We start from the raw sequence: 22191 nt of genomic DNA on the forward strand, positions 1-22191 counted from the left end.
GAAATGAGGAGCAAGAGGAGTGCTAACAGGTTTTGACTTTTCATTCATGTTGAAACACTTTAGCAATTTTCTCAGATATTGTTTGTAAGTCAAAGAAAGCCTCTTCAAGCTTTTATCTTAAGTTATCTCTATGCCCAAATCTTCTTTACTTCTCCTAGATCTTTCATCTCAAACTCTTTTTTGAACCGTGTCTTTAGTTTCTCAATATCTACTTGACTTTTAGAAGCTATCAACATAAAGAAGAAGATATATGAGAGAACCATCATGAAGTTTACGAAAATACACACTCTGATCATATTTTCTTATTCTGTACCTTTGTTCTGTCATAAACTTAACAAATCGCTTGTACCACTGCCTTAGATATTGCTTTAAACCGTATAATGATTTTCCAAGTTTATACACTAAATTTTATTTTCCAACAACCTTGAATCCTTCTAGTGGAGTCATATAGATCTCCTCTTCCAAGTCTCCAAGTAAAAAATCAATTTTTACATCCAACTGAATTAGTTCCAAATCCAACTATGCTACTAAAGCAAATAAAATTCTAATGGAGGAACGCTTCACAACTGGAGAAAATATCTTATTGTAATCAACTCCCTCCTTCTGAACATAACCTTTCACCACCAATCTTTCTTTGTAGCACACGTCATTTTGGCCAAGAAATCCTTCTTTCTTTACAACAACACAAGTATTTCACCATATGTAAGACAATATTAGAAATAAGGTCAGAATTCAATTTAGGATGATCTTGTGGCATGCCTGCAACAACACAAGTATTTCATCATACGTAAGACAATATTAGAGATAATGTTAGAATCAAATTTGAGATGATCCTGTGACATACCTATAACAACACAAGTATGTGGAGTGTTATATTTCTTAATTGTTCAAAACCTCGTCTTCTTTCTCATAAATGCCATGATTTTTCATAGACATCTATTATCATATATTGCACACTTTGCTTCAAATTTTTTGGCTCGCAATTTTGTAACATGGAAGTTGACCCCATGATTTATGCTATACAACTTCACTACAACAACAATAACATCTTTGGAGGAAAACTTCATTCTAACTTGTAAATCGCTGAAATTTGTAAAAAAAATTGCATGGCCCGGTCTTCTAAAGGAAGTTCTAGAAATTCTAACCCATCTTCAGCACCAAGGTCGATGTTAAGCATGTGGGGTAGCGGTTTATATGCTTTAAAATCTGGATGGGTTCCTCCAACATTGTCCAGACCTTAACTGTTAGAACCATTCCCTTCTGGTTTAGTAGGAACGACCTTTAGTTTAAAAAATAATACAATTTCCATGCCATTCGGCGTAGGCTGCCAGATTAGATCATCATCGGTTTTAACTTCCTTTTTGTTATCAACCTAGTTGCGGTTTTATATTTAGGGTTGGATGTCCTTTAGTTGGTGTAGGTTGTATAGAGAACATCATTCGTTCTCGTTAACCCCATGTTAAAACTAATATTACTTACGCATTGTCCATCCATGTAACTTGATGGCATACATGTATAAGTGTTTCTAGCATAGAACATTGATGTTCTGAAGTTAAAATAAAAAAACAATCGCAGAATGTCGTGCTGGGATCTCCACGTTTGGGTTACCAGCTAACCGCAGCTATGCACCATAGTTGAAATTAATGGCTAAAATTGTGGAATGCCTTCCCATTAATGATTTCAACATTTCCTGATACGAGCTTTGTAACAACACCAGGAACCATTGCACAATCATGTGGTTAGACTTTCTTCTTCCTGTTCCCGAAACAAATTAACTAGAACTGTTGTCAAACTTGAACCACCCTCTTCGACATCAACAAACTGGGCATATAACTTTAGTATAACATTTCCACTAGAACAATATGTATCGAACATTGCCTCCACATCTATGTCGCATTTGAGCTCAAATGTATCATATTTAACAAGGTCCATTGACGTTAGATATCTATATTTCAAGCTCGAAATTCTCCTTCGACTTAAAGTCATTACTTTTCTTCTAATTCTTGACCGAAGCCCATTAAAATTGATGCTCTAGTTGAAAGCCAATTATGTAGATTAGGTGAACCAATTTCGGTGTCACAAATTTAATCGTTGTAATAAATAACGACTCTAATTTGTCTAATCATTTTCACCAATTAAACTTGTTTTACATGTTTAAAATGAAAACATTATACAAAAAAAAATAAGTACTCATTAACCAAATTCAAACAATGACACTTACTTAGAGGTGTTCATGGGCCCAGGCCGGGCTGGGCTCAACTAAAAAATCATACCCATTTGTTGGGCCCAGGCCGGGTCGGGCCTAAAAAATGGGCCCATCCTAAAAAACGGGCCTAAAATTTTGCCCAAGCCCGACCCGGATAAAAATACTAAAACTCGAGCCCAAATTTTGCCCGTCAGTATTAATTTTTATATTATTTATATATATATAATACATCAAAATACTAAAAACATCAAAATAAATATTTCTCAACAAATTAAAAATAAATTTTAAAAAATATGTAGACTTAAATAACACTAATATGGATGCAACTTAACAAGCAAATACCTCTAAAATAATAAAAAATTAACAAATGCCTTTAAAATAATAACAAAATTAACAATAAAATAAGTTTTATACAATATTTAAAGAATAACAACAAAATAGTAGCAATATAATAGTAAAATGATAGCAAAATAGGAGAAAACAACAAGAAAATAACATTCAAAAATAAAAAATACTGATTTTTTGTCCTTTAGTGAATTCGGGTAGGGCAGTAGAAGGCTGCTAAAATACCTTACCCGAGGCCTGGCCCATTTTTTAAACGGGCCTTATTTTTTTGTCCAAGCTCATTTTTCGGGCCTATATTTTTGCCTAAACCCTTCCACATTTCAGGCGGGCCTTCGGGCTCGGTCGAGTAGCCCGACCCATGAACACCTCTACACTTACTTGAACTCATTTACTTTGTTGGGTTCAGATTTTTAACGTCAACAATATTCTCCTTATGCAAATCTTTTGTTTGAAATTTAAATATGAAAACCTCTCCATATCAATCTTCATTTTATAGGAAACTCTACCACCGAATATGAAACATAATTTCAAAATGTTGGAAAAAGTTAGACATGACAAGTCAGAAAAACGCTTCTTGATTTTCTGAAAAGTTTTTAAAGATAATATTCTTGTTGTGCCATGGAAAGATGGGATGTAATTTTTATCCCAGGTTTCTGAAACATTATCTCAAGGTTCTTGAAATTTTAAAATTAAAATTTATAGAAAGTGGCATAAGGTAGGGCAAAAACATGTCATATAGAACCCGTGGCACAGGCCAAGGCAAAAATGTGCCTTGTAAGACATGTTTTCACCCTCTTTCCTCTACGTCACTTGAAAGTGTGTCCTAATGGGCATTTTTTGCCTTGCTTCGTGCCACTTCACCTGAAAGCACATCTTATATGACGTGTTTTTGTCTTCTCTCACCAAAATCGACTTATTTTCCAAATTTCCAAATAAAACGACCTAAAACCCTAATTTTTTTTAAATTGATATATATGCCTAATTTTCCCTAGTTCTATATATATTTTCTAATATAAAAAATGTTTGAATAGGTGACTTGAAAAAGAATATTTTATTGATATGATTGAATTGATTTTATATTGATCGGATTGATTAAATCAATTAAATCAAAAATTAATAATTTGACCGATTTGATCACCGTTATAGTTATTTCTAAAACATTAAAAATAAAAGGGTAAATTACACCAACAGTCACTCAACTTTAGGGTAGCTAACAAAATAGTCACCTAGGTTTCATTTCAGTCACTCAACTTTTGAAAAATAACAAAATAGTCACTAACGTTATAAAAAAGTGACAAAACAGTCACTAACTAATGGTTTCCGTTAGTGTCTTAACAGAACCGCTGATGTGGCAAGTTAACTAGCTGATGTGGCCAGTTAACTTGCCACATGGGATAAAGAAGTTAAAAAAAACCTAGAAAAACCCCTTTAACAGAGAAGAAGAAGCAGCAGCAGCAGAAGAAGATTAAAGAGCCAAGTGAAAGTCTTCAAGTCATTGCAAAAGAGAAAGATGATTTTGCTTTCATTGTAAATCTAAGTCGGAATGATGATATAAAGCCTGAAAGACTTAAAACCACATGTTTTGTTAATGCATCTGAAATACGTGGTCGAGACCAAGAAAAAAACACCATTACCAGCATGTTGCTAAGCGAAAATGGTCAAGAAAGGGGAATCCATATAATCTTCATCGTGGGGATGGGAGGGATAGGGAAAACAACTTTAGCCCAAATAGTTTACAACGATAGAGAGGTTAACGCCTATTTTTAGAAGAAACTATGGGCGTGTGTTTCAGATCCCTTTGATGAGATAAGGATTGCAAATGCAATTCTTGAAGCTCTAATGGGTATTCCGTTGGGTTTGCGTGAGTTGAACACTGTACTAGAGAAAATCCATGAATCTATTGTGGGAAAAAAGTTCCTACTTGTTCTTGATGATGTCTGGACAGAAGATGAGAGGAAATGGCAATCATTGAAATCTTTGTCTTAAAAGTAGTGCCTCCCGTGAAGTAAAATCTTGGTCACCACACGCAAGAAGAATGTTGCTCTTGTAATGGGTTGTACCAGATTATTCAATTTGGGAAGTTGTGCGAAGAAGAGTGTTGGTCCTTATTCATCGGTAGCATTTTCGGATGGAATTACTGAGAGCGTCAAATTTTGGCAGACATTGGCAAGAAAATTGCATATAAGTGCAACGGTTTGCCTCTTGCAGCAAAAACACTCGGAGGTCTCTTTCGAAAGTTTCTTCTTCTTCTTCTGCTTTTGCTTTTTCTTCTTCTTATTCTCTATTAAAAGGGTTTTTTTTAGGTTTTTTTTTTAATTTTTTCATCCAAAGTGGCAAGTTAACTGGCCACGTTAGCTAGTTAACTTGCCACATCAGCGGTTCTGTTAACACACTAACGGAAACCGTTAGTTAATGACTGTTTTGTCACTTTTTTATAACGTTAGTGACTGTTTTATTATTTTTTAAAAGTTGAGTGACTGAAATGAAACCTAGGTGACTATTTTGTTAGCTACCCTAAAGTTGAGTGACTATTGGTGCAATTTACCCTTTTATTTTTAATATCTGTTTTCTCACTTTTTTATAACGTTAGTGACTGTTTTGTTATTTTTCAAAAGTTGAGTGACTGAAATGAAACCTAGGTGACTATTTTGTTAGTTACCCTAAAGTTGAGTGACTGTTGGTGTAATATACCCAAAATAAAATTCCTATTTTAAACATTACCCCTTGCTTTTAATAAAATTTACTAGTAAAAATACAAAAAGAAGAAAAATGCTGCCTTTCACGTATCCAGTTACACGTTACTGGTTCTTTGGAATATCTCATGGATTGCTATCCAGTTCTCACCGTCTTTGGTAGATCACATCCGTCGATATCTCATCAATGAACGGCATAGATCCGCCCTCACAATCCTGAACAAAATATTAAGATGCGCCAAACTTCAAAACAATTCCGCTTAAAAGAGCGAATCCTATTGGTCAACATTCATCTCACACAGATCAACACTTTAACAACTTAACAGCCGTCGATAAAAATCCATCCAATCTACGGTTCATATTGGCCTATTTAAAATATTTCCTAATTACTTATTCCCGCTTACTCCTTTTATATATCCCCTCCAATTTCTCCCAATTGCAGCATCAAAAATCCTTTCCTTCAAACGCATATTTTCATATCAAATTGTTCTACAAATGGCTCGTACCAAGCAAACTGCTAGGAAATCAACCGGCGGCAAGGCGCCACGTAAGCAGCTAGCCACGAAGGCGGCTCGAAAATCAGCTCCGGCGACTGGAGGAGTGAAGAAGCCTCATCGTTTCAGGCCAGGAACTGTGGCTCTTAGGGAAATCAGGAAGTACCAGAAAAGCACTGAGCTCTTGATCAGAAAGCTTCCATTCCAGAGGCTTGTGAGAGAAATCGCTCAAGATTTCAAGACTGACTTGAGGTTCCAAAGCAGCGCTGTTGCTGCTCTTCAAGAGGCGGCTGAAGCTTATCTCGTCGGACTATTTGAGGATACAAATCTATGTGCTATTCATGCTAAGAGGGTTACCATCATGCCTAAGGATATCCAGCTTGCTAGGAGGATTAGAGGTGAGAGAGCCTAGGTTTGCTTTTAGGTGATTGATGTCTGAGGCCTAAGCTTATTTTCATTTTGATGTATTAGATTTCTCTGCAAATGTTTGATGTAAATCGATGCGATTCTAAAGGATGCCATATAATTTCATGATTTTTGATTAATGAGATTGGAGCTGTTCGTTCATATTGTAAGAAATTAAAAAAGGGAAATTAAAATTTTATAAAAAGGAAGTATAAAATATTTTGGGTCGCATATCTCACGTCAAAAAATAGATTTTGAGGATGGTAGTGTATTTTTCAAATACTAAACAATTCATTTGCTGTATACATTCAAATTAAAAATTTACATAAAAATATAAATTCTTAAAAAAAAACAATCCTTATTTCTCTTCCATTCATTCTTTAGTAAGATATAAATTTTTTCTTTTCAACTTCAATTTGAATTGATTTCTCATTAAATATTATATATATTAATTTGATTTTGCTAAAAAATGGTTTTACTAAATAAAATTTTACTTTTTATATTTAAATTTAAATAAAATATTTAAAAAATTAAAAATAAATGGTAGAGTGCATGGTGGTGCCTTATAAAATGGCTTTATCAATAGAAAAATATTTTCTTTATAGGTTTAAAATTTAAAAACAAAAAAAGTGTCAAATTTTTTGACTTCACCAAATTTTTTTAAAACTCTTCTAAATTTTTAAAAATAATAATATTCTTTTATATTTATATATGTGACTTTATTTTATATGGTTCTACTAAAATATAAATTATTTATTTTAGTTGTTAATGTAACATGTTGGTGGCTTTAAACTTTTTATTCCACCAAATTTTATTGTAATTTTTCAGGGCATCTTCATATATAATAAAAAATAAATTATTTTCGTAATTAATCAAATTTTTAAGGATATTTTTATAAAAAAAAACCATAAGAATGACAACAATCATGAAAAAGAAATGGGCTTCAGGCCAGAGTTTTTCAGCCCGGTCCGATCCGATTTTATTACCCTAAATTTTTTTCCCGTATTTCCTCTCAGACCCAGTCCCTCATTCGGTCATTCCCCTTCTCTTCCCTATCAGTTCTTATTTCTTAAAAGAGAAAACCGATAGCTCTAAGTGCCGCTCTCCACCTCCACGGCTCCACCAGTGGCCTCCAGCGCCGCTGCCCGTCCGTCTGTCTGCGCGTCTCGCTGCAGCCCATCAACGTTGCTTTTTGCGTCCTGCTTCTTCCTGCTGCTGCTGCTTCCTCTGGTTTGCTCGGTATTTATGCCGTCCAATAGTTCATATATTTTGTTATTTTATTTTTCTTATTATTGTTTTCCACTGCTGCTTTCACTGCCGATTTTAGGGTGTTTTATGCACAAAGATTAAATTATGTTTAGGATTAAATTTTCAGTTATTTTATTTTTCTTATTATTGTTTTCTTAAACTTGAAGCTGGGAATTCCTTATTGTGGACGAAACTAAGATAATTGTGACCAGAAACTAAGATAAAAATTTCGTTGAATGTGTGTTTAATTGTAAAAGTATGTGGGTTTTTCTGCTTCACTTGCTGACGACTTGTGAGCCGGTATTTTGTAATGCTATTCTCATTTCAAAAGATTCTGGTTTTATCCTGTTGCTGCCTATCTCAAAAGCCTGGCATATGACCTTTCGTGGCTTGGTATTGTAAGAATTTTGAGCTATTTAGGCTTGAAATTCAATTCAATTCCAGATTGATCGAGTTTCCAACTTGAGGTTGATGTGATATAAAATTTGAATCGATGGATTTGCTTCTATTATGTTCATTTATTCTGTAAAAGATGAATTTAATTTCTTTATATTCAACTTTAAAATTAATTAATTATATTTGTTAGTTTAACTTCAGATTTTCTAACAGTAAAACTCTTTTTTGTGGGGTAAAAATTGATTAAGTTTTGGAGTTATTTGAGTATTAGTACATCTGAATTTGGTTTATTAAGCTTTGATTCATCAATGATCAAGTTTAAAATTTTATGGAATCGAATACAAGTAATTTACAAGCACATTATCTCATATAAACATTTGAATTTGGTTTATATCACATTATCTTTTGCTATATGTTTGTAATGTTTAAGATTAGATTTTCTTATTTATGCGATGAATCTACTGATGGGATTAGGTGGATGTGGTGGAGTTTTACGCGATAATAAGAGAATTATGTTGGCTTTGTTCTCTAGTACTTTGCAAGCATCTGACTTTCATTTTTGCAGAACTATTAACCATTAAGATAGCATTTGATGTTTTTGTTAAAACTTTGTCTTGTTATTTAATCTTATTTATGTAATGTTATGAGTTGGATTGTTAACAATGGGAATCAAACCTTGGTTGTATTGGAATGTTTTTGAGGAGATTGATAAACAAGTGGAAGATATTGGTGTTGTTAGCTTTGTCAATGCATTTAGGAGAGCTAGCAGGATGGCTGATACTATAGCTAAGGTTGGTTTTGAAAAATCCAACATGTTTACGACCTACTGGAATTTAGGTTTTCTTGTGTCATATAGGTACTTTTTAATGTATCTTCAATTTTTTTGGAAATATTTGTTTTAATATTTAGTATATTTGATATACTATATTTTTTAAATTTATTTTATGTTAACATAATATTTTTCAAAACAAAAAAAGGGGCTGACCTGAGCCCGGGTTTAACATATATAATCTGGGTCGGGTTTGGATAAAAAATTAAACCCATTTTTGGGCCGATCCTGTGCCTAACAATCAGGCCTAAGATTTTGGTTGGACCCGACTCATGTACACTTCTAGCCGAAACCAATTATATTATTTGGGATAAAAAACCTAAATGGTAATATTCAATTCTCAGTTTTCAGTTTTGCAGAGTTTTTCAACGAAACGCAGGGAAACCTTTGCCCAAAATACTCGACGCGATTGTTATTTAATACCAGGAAAAAAAAAAAATTGAGTAAATCCATTCGTTTCATTCATATGGGGAAGGAGAAGGAAGAAACTTTAGGAAATACTAACATCGAAGATGCCAATTGGCTTTGTTCACTTTCTGAATCCGAACTTGTAAGCTATATTTTTGTATTCATTTAAATTTTTTTTTTTTATGAAAATCTTTAAACTGATTGATAACATCCAAATAAATCTGAACCAAATTTGCAGGATTTGTTGATTAGCCTAAAGAAGCTAGCCCTGAAACGTGCTAGTGCAATTGGGCATGTTCAATTGGCTAAAAAGTTTGATCTGAAGATGCTTCGAGCCCTTGGTACTTCTCGATTATTTCCTTCCTTTATTTTTTTGCTTCAAACTTGCGTTAATTTGGTATTTTGTTATGATGGGTTGGCCTTGTTTTTGTGGTTTTCTCAAATAATCTTGGATTTTTGAATTGCCATGATATCTAGTTGTTTCCATTATTAGCTAAAGGGAAGCTTCAGAGTGAAATTTAAGTTTGAAGTATCTTGATGTCATTCATTCGTTAGCCTACATACATGTTCATGAGTGGCTAATGACATTTTGAGATTCCATACTAGGTCTTTTGGGATACAAACCTGAATTTGATCAATTTCTTTATTATTCTGCTGCCACCTATTTCATTGTTTCAGAGAATATTATTTCAATGTGATAAGAGCATCCTGTACATTATAGATTAACAAAATAATCTTTAAATGCAATTGTTTGTTTATGTATTAATGGTGTTTTTATTCATCAGCTATGATCAATATAAACACTTGGCAAATGTTTCATCGTTCATGGTGGTGGTGTAGGTTGGAGTCTTAGATTTCATCCTTTCAATATATGGAATCCTTTGTGCAAAAAACAAAAAAGAAAAACTCTATCTTTTTCAACTGTGTATTATTCATACTATTTTGCATTGCTGATTCATTTGTAATTCCCTCTGGTTGGTTGCTCCGTTGAAACCTTCAAAGAAGTATATTAGTTTGCTCTGCCAAATATATCTCATATGGCCTTGTGCTCGTCTGTTGGGGGCTCACACATCGCTAATGAAAATCATAGTTTAGATTTGGAATTTGAGAAAGCTCTATATGGCCTAAATCTCTTTCTGTTTACACACATGATGTTCATAAGCTAGAAATAGCTTCGGCTTGCCTTCTCAGTCGTCACTTATAACCTATAATAAGGTAGGAAAAAAGCACCTAGTATAGAGAGAAGTGCTCTCCCCTTGTATTTGAACTATTTGAACTTGACTGAGTTGGTTTTTGGTTTGAGCCAACATTTGGAAATTACTTAATTTTTATGGTGTGTTTGGACACCACGAAGTAAATGCAAAAAATTGTAATTACTAGGGTAGTAATTAGAACCTTTTGTTATTACAAGGAATTCTAATTCTATTTATGTGTTTGAACGGTAGAGTATAATGACTTTATAATTTCTAATGTCATGTTTGGTAGTAGGATTTTTTTTTTTCACTTAAAAAATAGCTATAAGTAAAATTTGAAAGTCATTAGAGTTTATTGTCTGTGTATTCCTCCGACTCTCAACCCCTCTCCTGAGAATTGGTGAGTGTATAATTAGGGTGCTCCAATTAGAGTCAATTCTGTGGAACCCACTAATTACAATGGTTATCCAAACATGTCATATGTATTAGTTATAAGCAATTACACTCAAATTCAATTATTGATGGCTAGTTTTTTTCTCTTTGTTTTTTTGAATGACATAACATAGTGCTTTTGGTGAGAACAGAGGAGGTTTGATTATAGAACTTTGTATTTATTCTGTCACTTCTCTGTTTTCTATTAGGGTCTAGTGACATTAAAAGTCTCATTGTCGTGTGTTGCGAATAAATTCCGTCAAGCCTCCAGCTTTTGTATATGATTTTGTGGGATGATATAGTTGAGCTTGATTCATAAATTATGATTTCGTGTTTAATAACTTTCAGGCTTCGTTTTGATGGAATGTGTGAAAGAAAAGGTTAAGGACTTGTCAGTTATTCCGGGGATGGATGAGAATGCTACATTTCTTGATTCTTCCAATTTACTAAAATGTAAGGTAGATGAGTTGATGAGCATTGAAGAGCTAAATGAATGCATTGCAATTGAAACAAGGAAGGAATTTCGCAAAAGGTATCTTTAAGATTACCCCTGTGAATTTAGAGATTTCGTATGATCAGTTTTTAATTCCTGTAACTTTGATTTTGGTTGGCAAAGGCTGCGTGGAAAGGATGCCTTAGTTAGAAGTAGTAAGAGACGCAAAGCAGATGATGACGAAGACGAAGAAACAGCAGAAGATTATTATCCAGAATTTACGTTCCAGGATGATAAGTAGAAAGTTTTGCAACTTCATCACTTGTAGTGTATAGCCATTCAAGGATAATAACTTAATTTTTTTGGCCAAGAGAAAGCATTTTTATTAAGCTTAATAATTCGAAGTAATATTCCCTTCCCTTTTTTTCTCAATGTTGCATTTCTTTTTATAAATATGATAGGTTTTTAGTTGGATTAATATATATTTTTCTATCTAATTAATACCTAAATTTAAAATTAAATACACTTTGGTATCTGTAATAATGATGCTAGAATAGATGGTATGACTAATATGACTAAGTTTATTGAGTTTTATGAGTAGTATATTTTTTCAAGGCATATATAAATACTATTATAAAAAGGAGCGTCAAAATAATTTTTATATAATATATTTTGTGTTATACTTTTCTTTAAGTGCTTATATTTTTTTATTTTAAAAATAGAATAAACTAATCACAAAGGTTTTTTTTTTTAAGAATTACAATGAATTATTGAACCATGTGTTTTATGTTTTATTAAAATTAAAATAATTCATTATAATTAGGGTGAGTAAAACTTAAAAAATTTAAAAAAAAATCGAATTTTGAGTTAATCTAATTATTCAAGTCAACTTGAATAACTCGATTCCAGTTTTGAGTTCAATTCGAGTTGAATTTCACAATTTGAATAACTTGAATAATTTGAATGATGATTTGTGTAAATACTATTTTGGTCATTGTCAAACTTTGAAAATACATAAATTGGTTGCTTTTTCAATAATAAATACAAAATAAATTTTATAACTCAAAATATTTATAAAAATTTCAACATTCATATTTTATAAAACAATTTAAAATTTTTAAAATTCTAAAAATATATAAAAAGTTAAAATTTTAGAATTTTCTAAAATAATATTTTAGGACCTAATTAATGATACAAATTTATCAATACTTAAGTATCTTTTTTTTAAAATTTTTTTCTTTGAATTTTTTTCAAATATATATGGTTTCAAATTTATGTGCTCTCTTGTAACAATTTTTTTATTTGACATGTTTAATATTTTTAATTTAACTCGAACAATTTTACTCAATTCGACTTGACTCGAATTTCATTTCAGTTAATTTGAAAAAAAAATTCAAATTGAGTTAGGATGATAAAATAGGATTCGTGACCTCGATTAATTTGAATTTTTTTTTCACTTGATTCGACTCAATTCGATCGACCGCTCACCCCTAATTATAATATTTTCACACATTTCTCCATATGTTTATTTTAAAAAAATAAGGAATAAACCAATTATGAATTACTAAATAATGTGTTTTATAGTTTATTGAAAGTCAAAATAATTCATATATAATATATTTTGTGTTACACATTTCTTCAAGTACTTATATTTTATTAAATCAGGAATAAACCAAATTTGATGGATTATTGAACTATGTGTTTTATGATTTATCAAAAGTCAAAATAATTCATATATAATATATTTTATGGTATACACATCTCTTTATGTACTTATATATTTTTTAAATCAGTGTGTTTTATGGTTTTTAAAAGTCAAAATATTCATATATAATATATTTTGTGTTACACATTTCTTCAAGTATTTATATTTATTTAAACGGGAATAAAAGAATTTTGATGGATTACTGAACTATGTGTTTTATGATTTATTAAGTCAAAATAATTCATATATAATATATTTTGTGTCAGACACATTTTTCAGGTACTTATATTTTTTAAATCATTAATAAATCAATTCTCATGAATTATTAAACAGTGTGTTTTACTATTTATTAAAAGTTCAAATAATCCATATATAATATATTTTGGGTTACACATTTCGTTTTGTTATGGTTTAATTGTACATTGCTATTGGTCGGACATATATTTATATTATATTTGTGAATTAATTTTTACCTAGTGCAATGTACGAGCTTAATTGTAAGTACCAATTTAAAATATATTTTATTTATTTTTAAAAATAGTTGTTTTTTTTACAATAAAAGATTGGGTTTTAAAAAATTGAAACCAAAGCATATATCAAAATCCATTAGGAGCCCTTAGCATTCTCCGGCCCAGAGCAAAACAATTAAAACATTCAAAGAAATAAATTAAAATTTAAAAACAAACAAAAGACAACCTATTTCTCGGGAATCCTCCCTGTCCAATCTATTGTCATCATCGCAAAACATCGAAGGGACATTTTTCAAAAAATTGTTCAAAAAACAAGAAAAAGACAAAAAAGATTGCACAGATGGTACAACAATCAGGAATAAAAATACAGGAAGAAGAAGACATAGAATTTGTGTGTTCTATTGAAGAAGAACCTTCTGACAAAACTATTTGTGCCATTCTTGTTTTCCTTGAAGAAGAATCAGAATCAGAATCAGACTATTCAGACATCTATATGATGCAAGCCTAAGTTCACAGGGATACTGTACCAGCTCCTCATGTGCCTGTTAAGATTTATTTAGACAAATATAGTAAACCTATTACTATAATTGCCTTTATAGATACTTGAGCAATTGAACCAATCATGAATCCAGATATCTTACCTTAAAGTTGGTGGAAACCACATGTCAGGTATTTTAATTCTGCTGCTGATCATCCTTTTGCTACTTACCTGATTAGCAAACCCATTACTATACAGTTCTTCCCAGGTTGTTGTGTTAGAACTATAGTATTAGGTTCAAAACTCCTAGAAAAGATATTGTAGTAGGTTTTGACCTCTACACAAAAGCCCAACACTTAAGAATCCTTCCTGAAGGAGTCCGATACAAAAATCTGTTTCAGCCTTTTGTAAATACACCCAAACTTTTTTCCATCCAACTTGAAAAAAATTCTCCAAGCCATTCAAGACTTAAAAGAAAAATCTTGTGCAGTTTCTCATTCAGAATTTCTACTTAAATGCCCCAATCCTTTGTGGAAAAATCCTGAATTCTTTATTACACTCCCATTCAAGAAAAATAAAGATATCAATCCTACAAAAGCTAGCCATATGGGAATGAACCCAGATCATTTGTTGTTAACAGAACAAGAATGTAAAGAACTTCAACAACAAGATCTAATTGAACCATCAAATTCTCAATGGGCATGTGAAGCTTTTTATGTGAATAAGAGATCAGAACAAGTTAGAGGAAAATTAAGATTGGTGGTTAATTACCAACCTCTTAATCATTTCCTCTAAGATGACAAATTCTCTTTGCCCAACAGAAATTCACTTTTCTCCAGTTTGGAAAAAACAAAAATATTTTCTAAATTTGATCTTAAGGCAGTATTTTGGCAATTAGGAATTCATCCTAATGACTGAGCAAAAACGGGTTTCTGTATTCCTAATAGATACTTTCAATGGAAAGTCATGCCATTCAGATTAAAGACTGCCCCTTCACTGTTTCAGAAAGCTATGATAAAGATTTTCTAGCCTCTTATGGAAAATGCTTTAATCTACATTGATAATGTCTTGCTCTACCATTAAAATAAAGAATCCCATGCTCAACTTCTTGAAGAATTCAAATCCCTTGTTTTTAAATAAGGGATTATGCTTTCAGAAAAGAAAATGCAGATAAACAAGTTAGAGATTGAATTTCTGGGAATGAAGTTAAAAGATGGAAGATATTCTCCAAGCCCTCATATTTCACAAGAACTTCTCAAGTTTCTAGATGAAAACCTGTCTTTCAAATAGGTACAACAATTCTTAGGGATTGTTAATTATCTTAGGAATTTTATTCCTAAAGTCTTTAAGTATATTAACCCTCTAAGAAAAATGCTTAAGAAAGAACCTCCAGCATGGTCACCCTCTCAGACAAGAGTTGTTCAAAAACTAAAAGAATTTCAAAATCTGCCTCCACTTCAAATTCCTTCTGATGGGAAAAGAATTTTACAGACAGATGCTAGTGATAAATATTGGGGTGCAATACTATTTGAAGAAAAAGATAGCAAAAGAAATCTTTGTGAATACAAAAGTGGAAGATTTTCAGAAGCAGAGATACATTATCACTCCACTTTCAAAGAAATCCTTGCAGTAAAAAAAGGTATCTCAAAATTTGCATTTCATCTTACAGGATACCATTTTATTGTTGAAATGGATATGTCTTCTTTTCCTCAAATACTTAAATTTAAGCAGAAGACAATCCCTCATCCTCAGCTTCTTAGATGGGCTGAATGGTTTTCACAATTCTCTTTTGAAACTAAGACATCAAATGAAAGGATAATATCCTTGCTGATTTTCTTTCCAGACCCAAATTTGAAATTTTTGCTTACAAAAGAGTTTTTTGGCCCAGACCAATCATGATGTACAGACCATTATCTTCAACCTTTCCTAATTACCCTGTTTCTCCTAACCTTAATCCAGAATATCCACCAGAAGTTATGAACCTTGTTGAACAAAAAACCTTCCATAAAAAAACTAAAAAAATGATGTTTGAATACCAGATCCAAGTTTTCAAAAATTTTGGAGGACTTATTCTCAAACCTTGGGGTGTACATCCTGAATATCCTTTAATACACCCAATCAAGTTTGAATTTGTTGAACAACCAAATGAATTGAAATGGTTTTTATGGTACATTACCTATCTTTACCATATTGCCATTCAATTTTTGGTCCCAGATCTTCTCTATTACTTGACAAAAGTTGTTAGAGGAAACATCGAACCTGAACATCAAAAGTTTTGCACTTTTTTGAGTTGGTTTCATTCTTTAACACAATGGTTAAACATCATCAATCAACATTGTCAAAAAAATAAAGAGAGTTATGGGAGTTACATGATCATCATTTTCTACAAGCCTTAGTATTTTATGCAATGTGGAAAATCAATTCAGCCAGGATCTTTTCCTACTGCCTGGATCCACAAAGTTTTTACTGATGATATAAGAAAACTGGATTATCAATACAGAGACTTACAAAAATTTGATATAAGAAAACTGGATTATCAATACAGAGACTTACAAAAATTTCTCTATCAACTCAACAGAGTTGTTCCATTTGAAATATGGCCTCTTTCAGAAATAGATGCACCTTGAGATACATGGCCTATCCAGTATAAACCTTATCACAAAGGAATCTTAAGAGCCATTCAACAATATTATGAAAATATTTCAGATCCATTAGAATGGTCTCAAGATTATCCATGGTATTGTAGTCAAATCAATTTTTCAAAATTAAGCTTTAATGATGAACAAGAAGATAAATCTGACATGAATGATACGATCGACTATAGTGAAGATTCCATGTACAGTGCACAATTGCCCCATTCAAATGTAAATAGCTGAAAGCATTTTACAATAATCACGAATCGTGTATCTTTATCATTTTTGGGTCATGTTTGTACTATTAGTTGCTTTATGATAATAGTGTGTACTGTAACTATTTGCTTTATAATAGTGTGTGCTATAACTATTTTTGTTGTTTTGCATCTCCTTCAGCTATAAAAGGAGAAGTTTGCTTGCTTGTAAGATCATCGAAATTTTTAATAAAATACTAGTGTGCTTATTATCTATGGCCTTTTAAATTCTCTTTCTTTCTCTCCAGATTTTCTTCCAGTTTTGAGTTTATGAGTTCACCTTTGAGTTACAATAAAGTATGCTCTATGCTTGTCATTTAATGGATCCTGCACATTAGAAATATTGAAAACTCTGATCAAAAGATGTCAGTATTGTTAAGGATAACAAATGTCTCTTGAATTAAGCACTTGTAGCTAAAAGGCAGTGCCTGTTTGAATGACCTAAAGGAATGGTCTGTGTTTTTGGCATAGCATACCTGCTACAAGTTTTTCTTTCTTGAATTCCTGTGTTTATCCTCTCCCTTATTGGTATCAGAGCCTAGTTTGCTTAAGACTCATTTACTCAGAATTGTCTAGGATAATTTAGAGAGAAGCATTTTCTCACTATGTCTGGTAAAATATTATCTCAACCTTCTACATCTTCAACTTCTATTTCTATGCCTAATTTTCCTTTAAAATCCCATTCTGCAAAAAAGATTTCTTTTTTATATGAAATAGAATATCTTAAAGAGGAAGATAAAGTTCAGCCTATAGATCTTCCTACTGTAAATCCTTATGTTGCTTGTAGAAAAGCTCTTTTTTCCCCAATCAGATCAATAAAAACTTTAATGCATAGTGCTTCTAAACAAGTCAAAGAATATATTCAAGCTTCCAGATTTGATAGTTATCCTATCACAGCAGCTTCATCAGAACAGTTTGTTACTTTAGAAATTCCACCAGAATTTCCAGTTGAATGGGTATGAGCAGGTTATACCCATATTCATTTTGTAGCTATTCGTTTAGCTCTAAATTGCCACGGTACAGAAGGAAAACCTGTGGTGGCAAGAATAGCTTTGTTGGATTCTAGATATTTAGAATATCAACATGCTTGTATTGCTACTATTGAAGCTACTTTAAATTCTGGCCTTGTTATGGTGACTCTCTTCCCAAATTTTACTATGGTGTTAGCAGATCCAAATCTGACTACAGCCTTTAAAGTCTAAATTCAAATTGCTGGAGCACCACAAGTTTCATCTACCATAATTGAAACTTTGCATTACCAAATTGTTTATAAAGTTCAAGATCATGCTTTTAATCTTTCGAGGTATGAAACAGGAGATTCTCTGCTCATCTTAGTCAACACAAATGATCAGCCTCATTGTGTTCATGTTCCTAGGCAGATCCCCAAAAAAAGAACTTAGAAAGCTTCTTCTTGAAAAATGGGTTACCAACTATTAACAACTGCATGAACATAGTCAACCCAATCAATCTACCAAAAGTCAAATTACATCAAAAGGAGATGGAATTACAAAGATCAAATTTGACCATAGTCATTTGCATAATTCCAAGAATCCATCTATTTTTCCCACACAACTCATAATGCAACCAATAGAGAGACCGGCTGCAGAACATGATAGTGAAGATCCAGAGTGTTGCTGTGCTTTTGGTGAACCTGGTCCAGAAAGAAATATAATACAAAGTTTTTCTACTGATGGAAAACCTTTGTATATGTTTAAAGATGACATTACTGCACATTGCCCGTGGGACATAAATTGTTCATGTAAATTATGTGCTGATGATAGGATGAATGCATGGATTGATAGACTAGATAATTTTGCTTCAAAGCCAAGAAGAAGGAAAGGTAAAAAATCCACCCAATCAGAATTCTACAAGAGATTGATGAAAGCAGACCCAAATACTGGACCATTTGGTGAAGATAATGGTAAGTTTGTTTACCTTGTAGATTATTTAGCTAATCTACCATCACCAGTTCAAAAGGATTCCTCAGATTCTTGTAAATCTCTTTCTTTGGACAAAAAACCACTTGATCCAGAAAATACCGTATCTCAAAGAAAATCAAAACCTTTTTCTCAGCCTTGTTACAAAAAGATCAACAAATGGGTTCAGAAAAACCCTATGCCTGAACAAAAACCAATTCCTACGATCTATATGATGCAACCCTCTGCAAAAATATATATGACAAGGAATTTCAACCCCTTGAAGAATATTCTGAGAAAAATTACACCCATGCACCCAAAATCCCTCAAAAATTCAGATAGATATTTCTCGTGCACCTGCAAAGATAAGTGCCGCAGAAGCTACTCTCAATTGGCAAACTGAGAATGCTTTGGCTCAGAATCATGTTCTAAAAAATATTGACTCAAAAATCTCAACAGTTGAAGCCAAAGTTGATGATAATACAAAATGGTAAAAGATATAATCAACCTGTTGCAAAAAAGATTAAATGTTGTGGCAAAAGAACCAGCTGCACCGAGTCAAGATTTCTTTTCTCATTTAACACAAAGAGAAAAAGAAATTCAAAATCTCAAAGAGCAAATCAAGATTCTTTAAGAAACTGGTAAGATTCCTCCACCCTCATCAAGGTCAAAGATAATTAAATTGTTTCCTTCAATTAGACAAAGGCATTCACTTCCAACAGAAGGCGTTCGTATCCCTTTCCCAAAATTTCTAGAAAAAACCAAGCCAAGTACTTATAAAGTATTTTTGGAAATAAAAAAGAGAGAAGCAGAAAAGAAAAAGAAAAAAGATGACTGAAAAGACTGAAGAGGTAGCACAAGAAGAAGAAGATACTCATCAAGAAAAAATTAAGCTTGGAAAAAGACCTATTATTGATGAGTCGCTGGAAACACAAAAATTTACACACTTTTTCATATCCTTTTTAACTTAAATTCATGCGAGTTCGGTTAAATTCTTGTCGAAAAATAATTAATTTTTATAAAATAATTAAAGTGCACTTAAAATATGAACATGTTGAAACTTTGTTAATTTTATAATTATTTTTGATGAATTTTGGTTATTTTTGACAGATTTACACAAAGGGCAAAAAATGGCTTGGCAGACACTGCCAGAAGCACAAAACCGAGAAGCAACTTGAAAGTATCGAGGCGAATTAATTTCCAGTCCAAGGCAGTCCAAAATTATGTGTATTAATTCATAATATAATTAATATTAATTTATAACCAATTTAATTTGGGTTAATAAATTATTATTAATTAATTAAGAAAAAATGGTCCGATTGAACCGAACCGAGTGAACCGAACCGGCCAAGGAGAGGATAACCCAAAACTGTCCAAGTGCTAACCCAATTTAGCTCATCAGCTGATTATTTAAGCTGCAAAGAAGTCCTTGAAGACTTATTCAAATTGCAAATCAACCCTTCCACAATTGATGGCTCTGAAGATTTGCCCCAAGCCAAATTTAACAAAGTTGAAGCCTCTTCTCTCCTCTCTCACTTTCTCCTTTCATTTTTCCTATTCCAAGTCCCTTGCTCTTGTGCCGATTTCTCCCCTTGAGAAAGGGTTCTTCTTCATCCATTTTGGAGCAGCAATTGCGTGTTCATAGAAGCCTTGATCGACGAGGACAACAAAGAAGGCAGAATGGAGCAACCTAGTCAAGCCATGGAAAAACATCAGATTTGATTCTTGTTCCCTATCTCTTTAATTTTTGTTGTTGTTATGATGAACATATCTATGAATATTTATGTTATTGGAATGGTTAATTTAATCAGCTTAGCTTGAATTTAATTCGTGTTGGTTTGATTGCATTTCATCTTCTTAAATTATTAAAATTTTGTTTATGCTGTTATAGGCCTCGGTAAAATGCTTGATTAAGTAAAATCATGCCTAAGTTATTCTTGCATTACAATTGTGAGGTAGCTAAAGAATTAATTATTTAAACGGATTGAAATTATAAATAATTAATTGACACAATACTTAATCAGTGCATGTTTATTCTTCTAAGGTAGCTGAAGGTTAAATTAGCAATGTATCTGGTGATACACTTGCCTTGCATAACTTGCAAGATTATTGTGATTAAACTATTTCAAGGTAAGAATACCTTGTTACCTCACATAGTCTTTTATATGCTCATTAGATTTAATTAATCGTTTGAATTGACATAGGGATATGCAAGAGATTAGTTCACTTTAATAAGTATGTATGTGCTATAACATGTTTGCTTTTTAAAATCTGTTTAATCATTTGAATTAACATAGGGATATGTTAAGAGATGAATGGATCTGTGTAGGTGAGTATGTTCATAAGTTAGCAAATTACCGAGTTGCTGTGAATTTATTCGTAACAACATAAACATAAGTTTAATAATTCTAAGTTAAAAGAAACATAATTAAACCAACACAATTATGTCATCTTGATTAAATCATATTTTGAAATCGTGCATTTGAGATATATTTATTTAGCTTACTTAGTTTAAAATCTTAGTTTTTAATCAACCTCTTTAAACAAAAATTTTTCTTCACCAAAGTGTTTTAAATAGCATTCATAAATAATTCTTTTCAAAATCCCTGTGGGTACGGTAACTCGGCATTTACTTGTCACTTTATTACTTGTTGCGATTGTGTACACTTGCACATTTTCGTCGTCCCAAGTTTTTGGCGTAGTTGTCGAGCACTGATTTAAAAAGTCATTATTTGTGAATTTGTTAGTTTTGCATTTTGGTTTAATTTTCTATTTTAATATTTAACTTAATTAATTTTTCTATGATTATTTCAGGTGTTTATGAGTATTGACCGAATTATTGACCTACTCCCTATAGACCCTGAGATTGAACGAACTTTTCGACAGCGAAGAAGACAAGCAAATCAAAGAAGGACCAAAGAAATGAACTTTGAAAATCTGAATCAAGGAAACGGAGTAAACCCTGCTTAGAATCCTATCCTTATTGCTGATGATAGGGATAGAGCTTTAAGACTGTATGCCATGCCAGTATTTCATGGTCTTAATCCAGGTATTAGGAGACCCGAAATTGAGGCACAACAGTTCGAGCTGAAGCTAGTCACGTTCCAGATGCTTCAGACAGTGGGCCAATTCAGTGGAATGCCTTTCGAAAATCCTTACCTACACTTAAGACTGTTTATGGAGGTGAGCGATTCTTTCAAGTTAGCCGGAGTACCCAAGGGACAGAGCTTGAGCCTGGGTGAACTCGTTACCACCAAATTCAATTTCCACATGGAAAGAGTTAGCAAAAAGATTCCCTATGAAGTGTTTCCCGCCTAGCAAGAATGCTAAGTTGAGGAACGAGATCACTGCTTTCCAACAAATGGATGATGAGTCCTTGTATGAGGAATGGGAAAGGCACAAAGAATTATTATGAAAGTGCCCTCATCACGGAATCCTACATTGCATTCAACTTGAGACGTTTTATAATGGTCTCAATGCTCACACGAGAATGGTAGTGGACGCTTATGCTAACGGTGCTCTCCTTTCTAAGTTTTATAATGAGGCTTATGAAATCATTGAGAGGATTGCCAGCAACAATTATCAATGGCCAACCAATCGAGCAGTGTCAAGAAGATGAGTTGCTGGAATACATGAAGTAGACGCTCTTACTT

General features: G+C 32.4%; 2 protein-coding genes and 1 non-coding gene across 6 annotated transcripts; 2 read left to right on the top strand and 1 right to left on the bottom strand.

Annotated features, from left to right (window-relative positions):
- The first annotated feature begins 5647 nt into the window (after positions 1 to 5647).
- LOC108484012 (histone H3.2) lies at positions 5648 to 6305 on the top strand. Its single transcript, XM_017787614.2, has one exon. The coding sequence runs from the start codon at positions 5740 to 5742 to the stop codon at positions 6148 to 6150; it is 411 nt and encodes a 136-aa protein (XP_017643103.1). The 5' UTR covers positions 5648 to 5739; the 3' UTR covers positions 6151 to 6305.
- An 821-nt stretch (positions 6306 to 7126) lies between these two features.
- LOC108483912 (uncharacterized) lies at positions 7127 to 11514 on the top strand. 4 transcript variants are annotated; one of them, XM_017787449.2, is made up of 5 exons: positions 7127 to 7382; positions 8961 to 9166; positions 9263 to 9365; positions 10998 to 11181; positions 11266 to 11514. In XM_017787449.2, the coding sequence occupies exons 2-5, from the start codon at positions 9083 to 9085 to the stop codon at positions 11381 to 11383; spliced, it is 489 nt and encodes a 162-aa protein (XP_017642938.1). In that variant the 5' UTR covers positions 7127 to 7382; positions 8961 to 9082; the 3' UTR covers positions 11384 to 11514. The 4 variants fall into 4 exon arrangements, with proteins under 4 accessions (XP_017642938.1, XP_017642937.1, XP_017642941.1 ...); XM_017787448.2 differs by having other exon boundaries at positions 8968 to 9166; XM_017787452.2 differs by having other exon boundaries at positions 8976 to 9166.
- Positions 11515 to 21866: 10352 nt separating this feature from the next.
- LOC128294785 (small nucleolar RNA R71) lies at positions 21867 to 21973 on the bottom strand. The gene has a single exon (XR_008285092.1). It is a non-coding gene; the product is annotated as a small nucleolar RNA R71 (small nucleolar RNA).
- Positions 21974 to 22191: the final 218 nt, after the last annotated feature.

Source organism: Gossypium arboreum, chromosome 6 (assembly GCF_025698485.1).
Source record: "Gossypium arboreum isolate Shixiya-1 chromosome 6, ASM2569848v2, whole genome shotgun sequence".
Lineage (NCBI taxonomy): Eukaryota > Viridiplantae > Streptophyta > Magnoliopsida > Malvales > Malvaceae > Gossypium > Gossypium arboreum.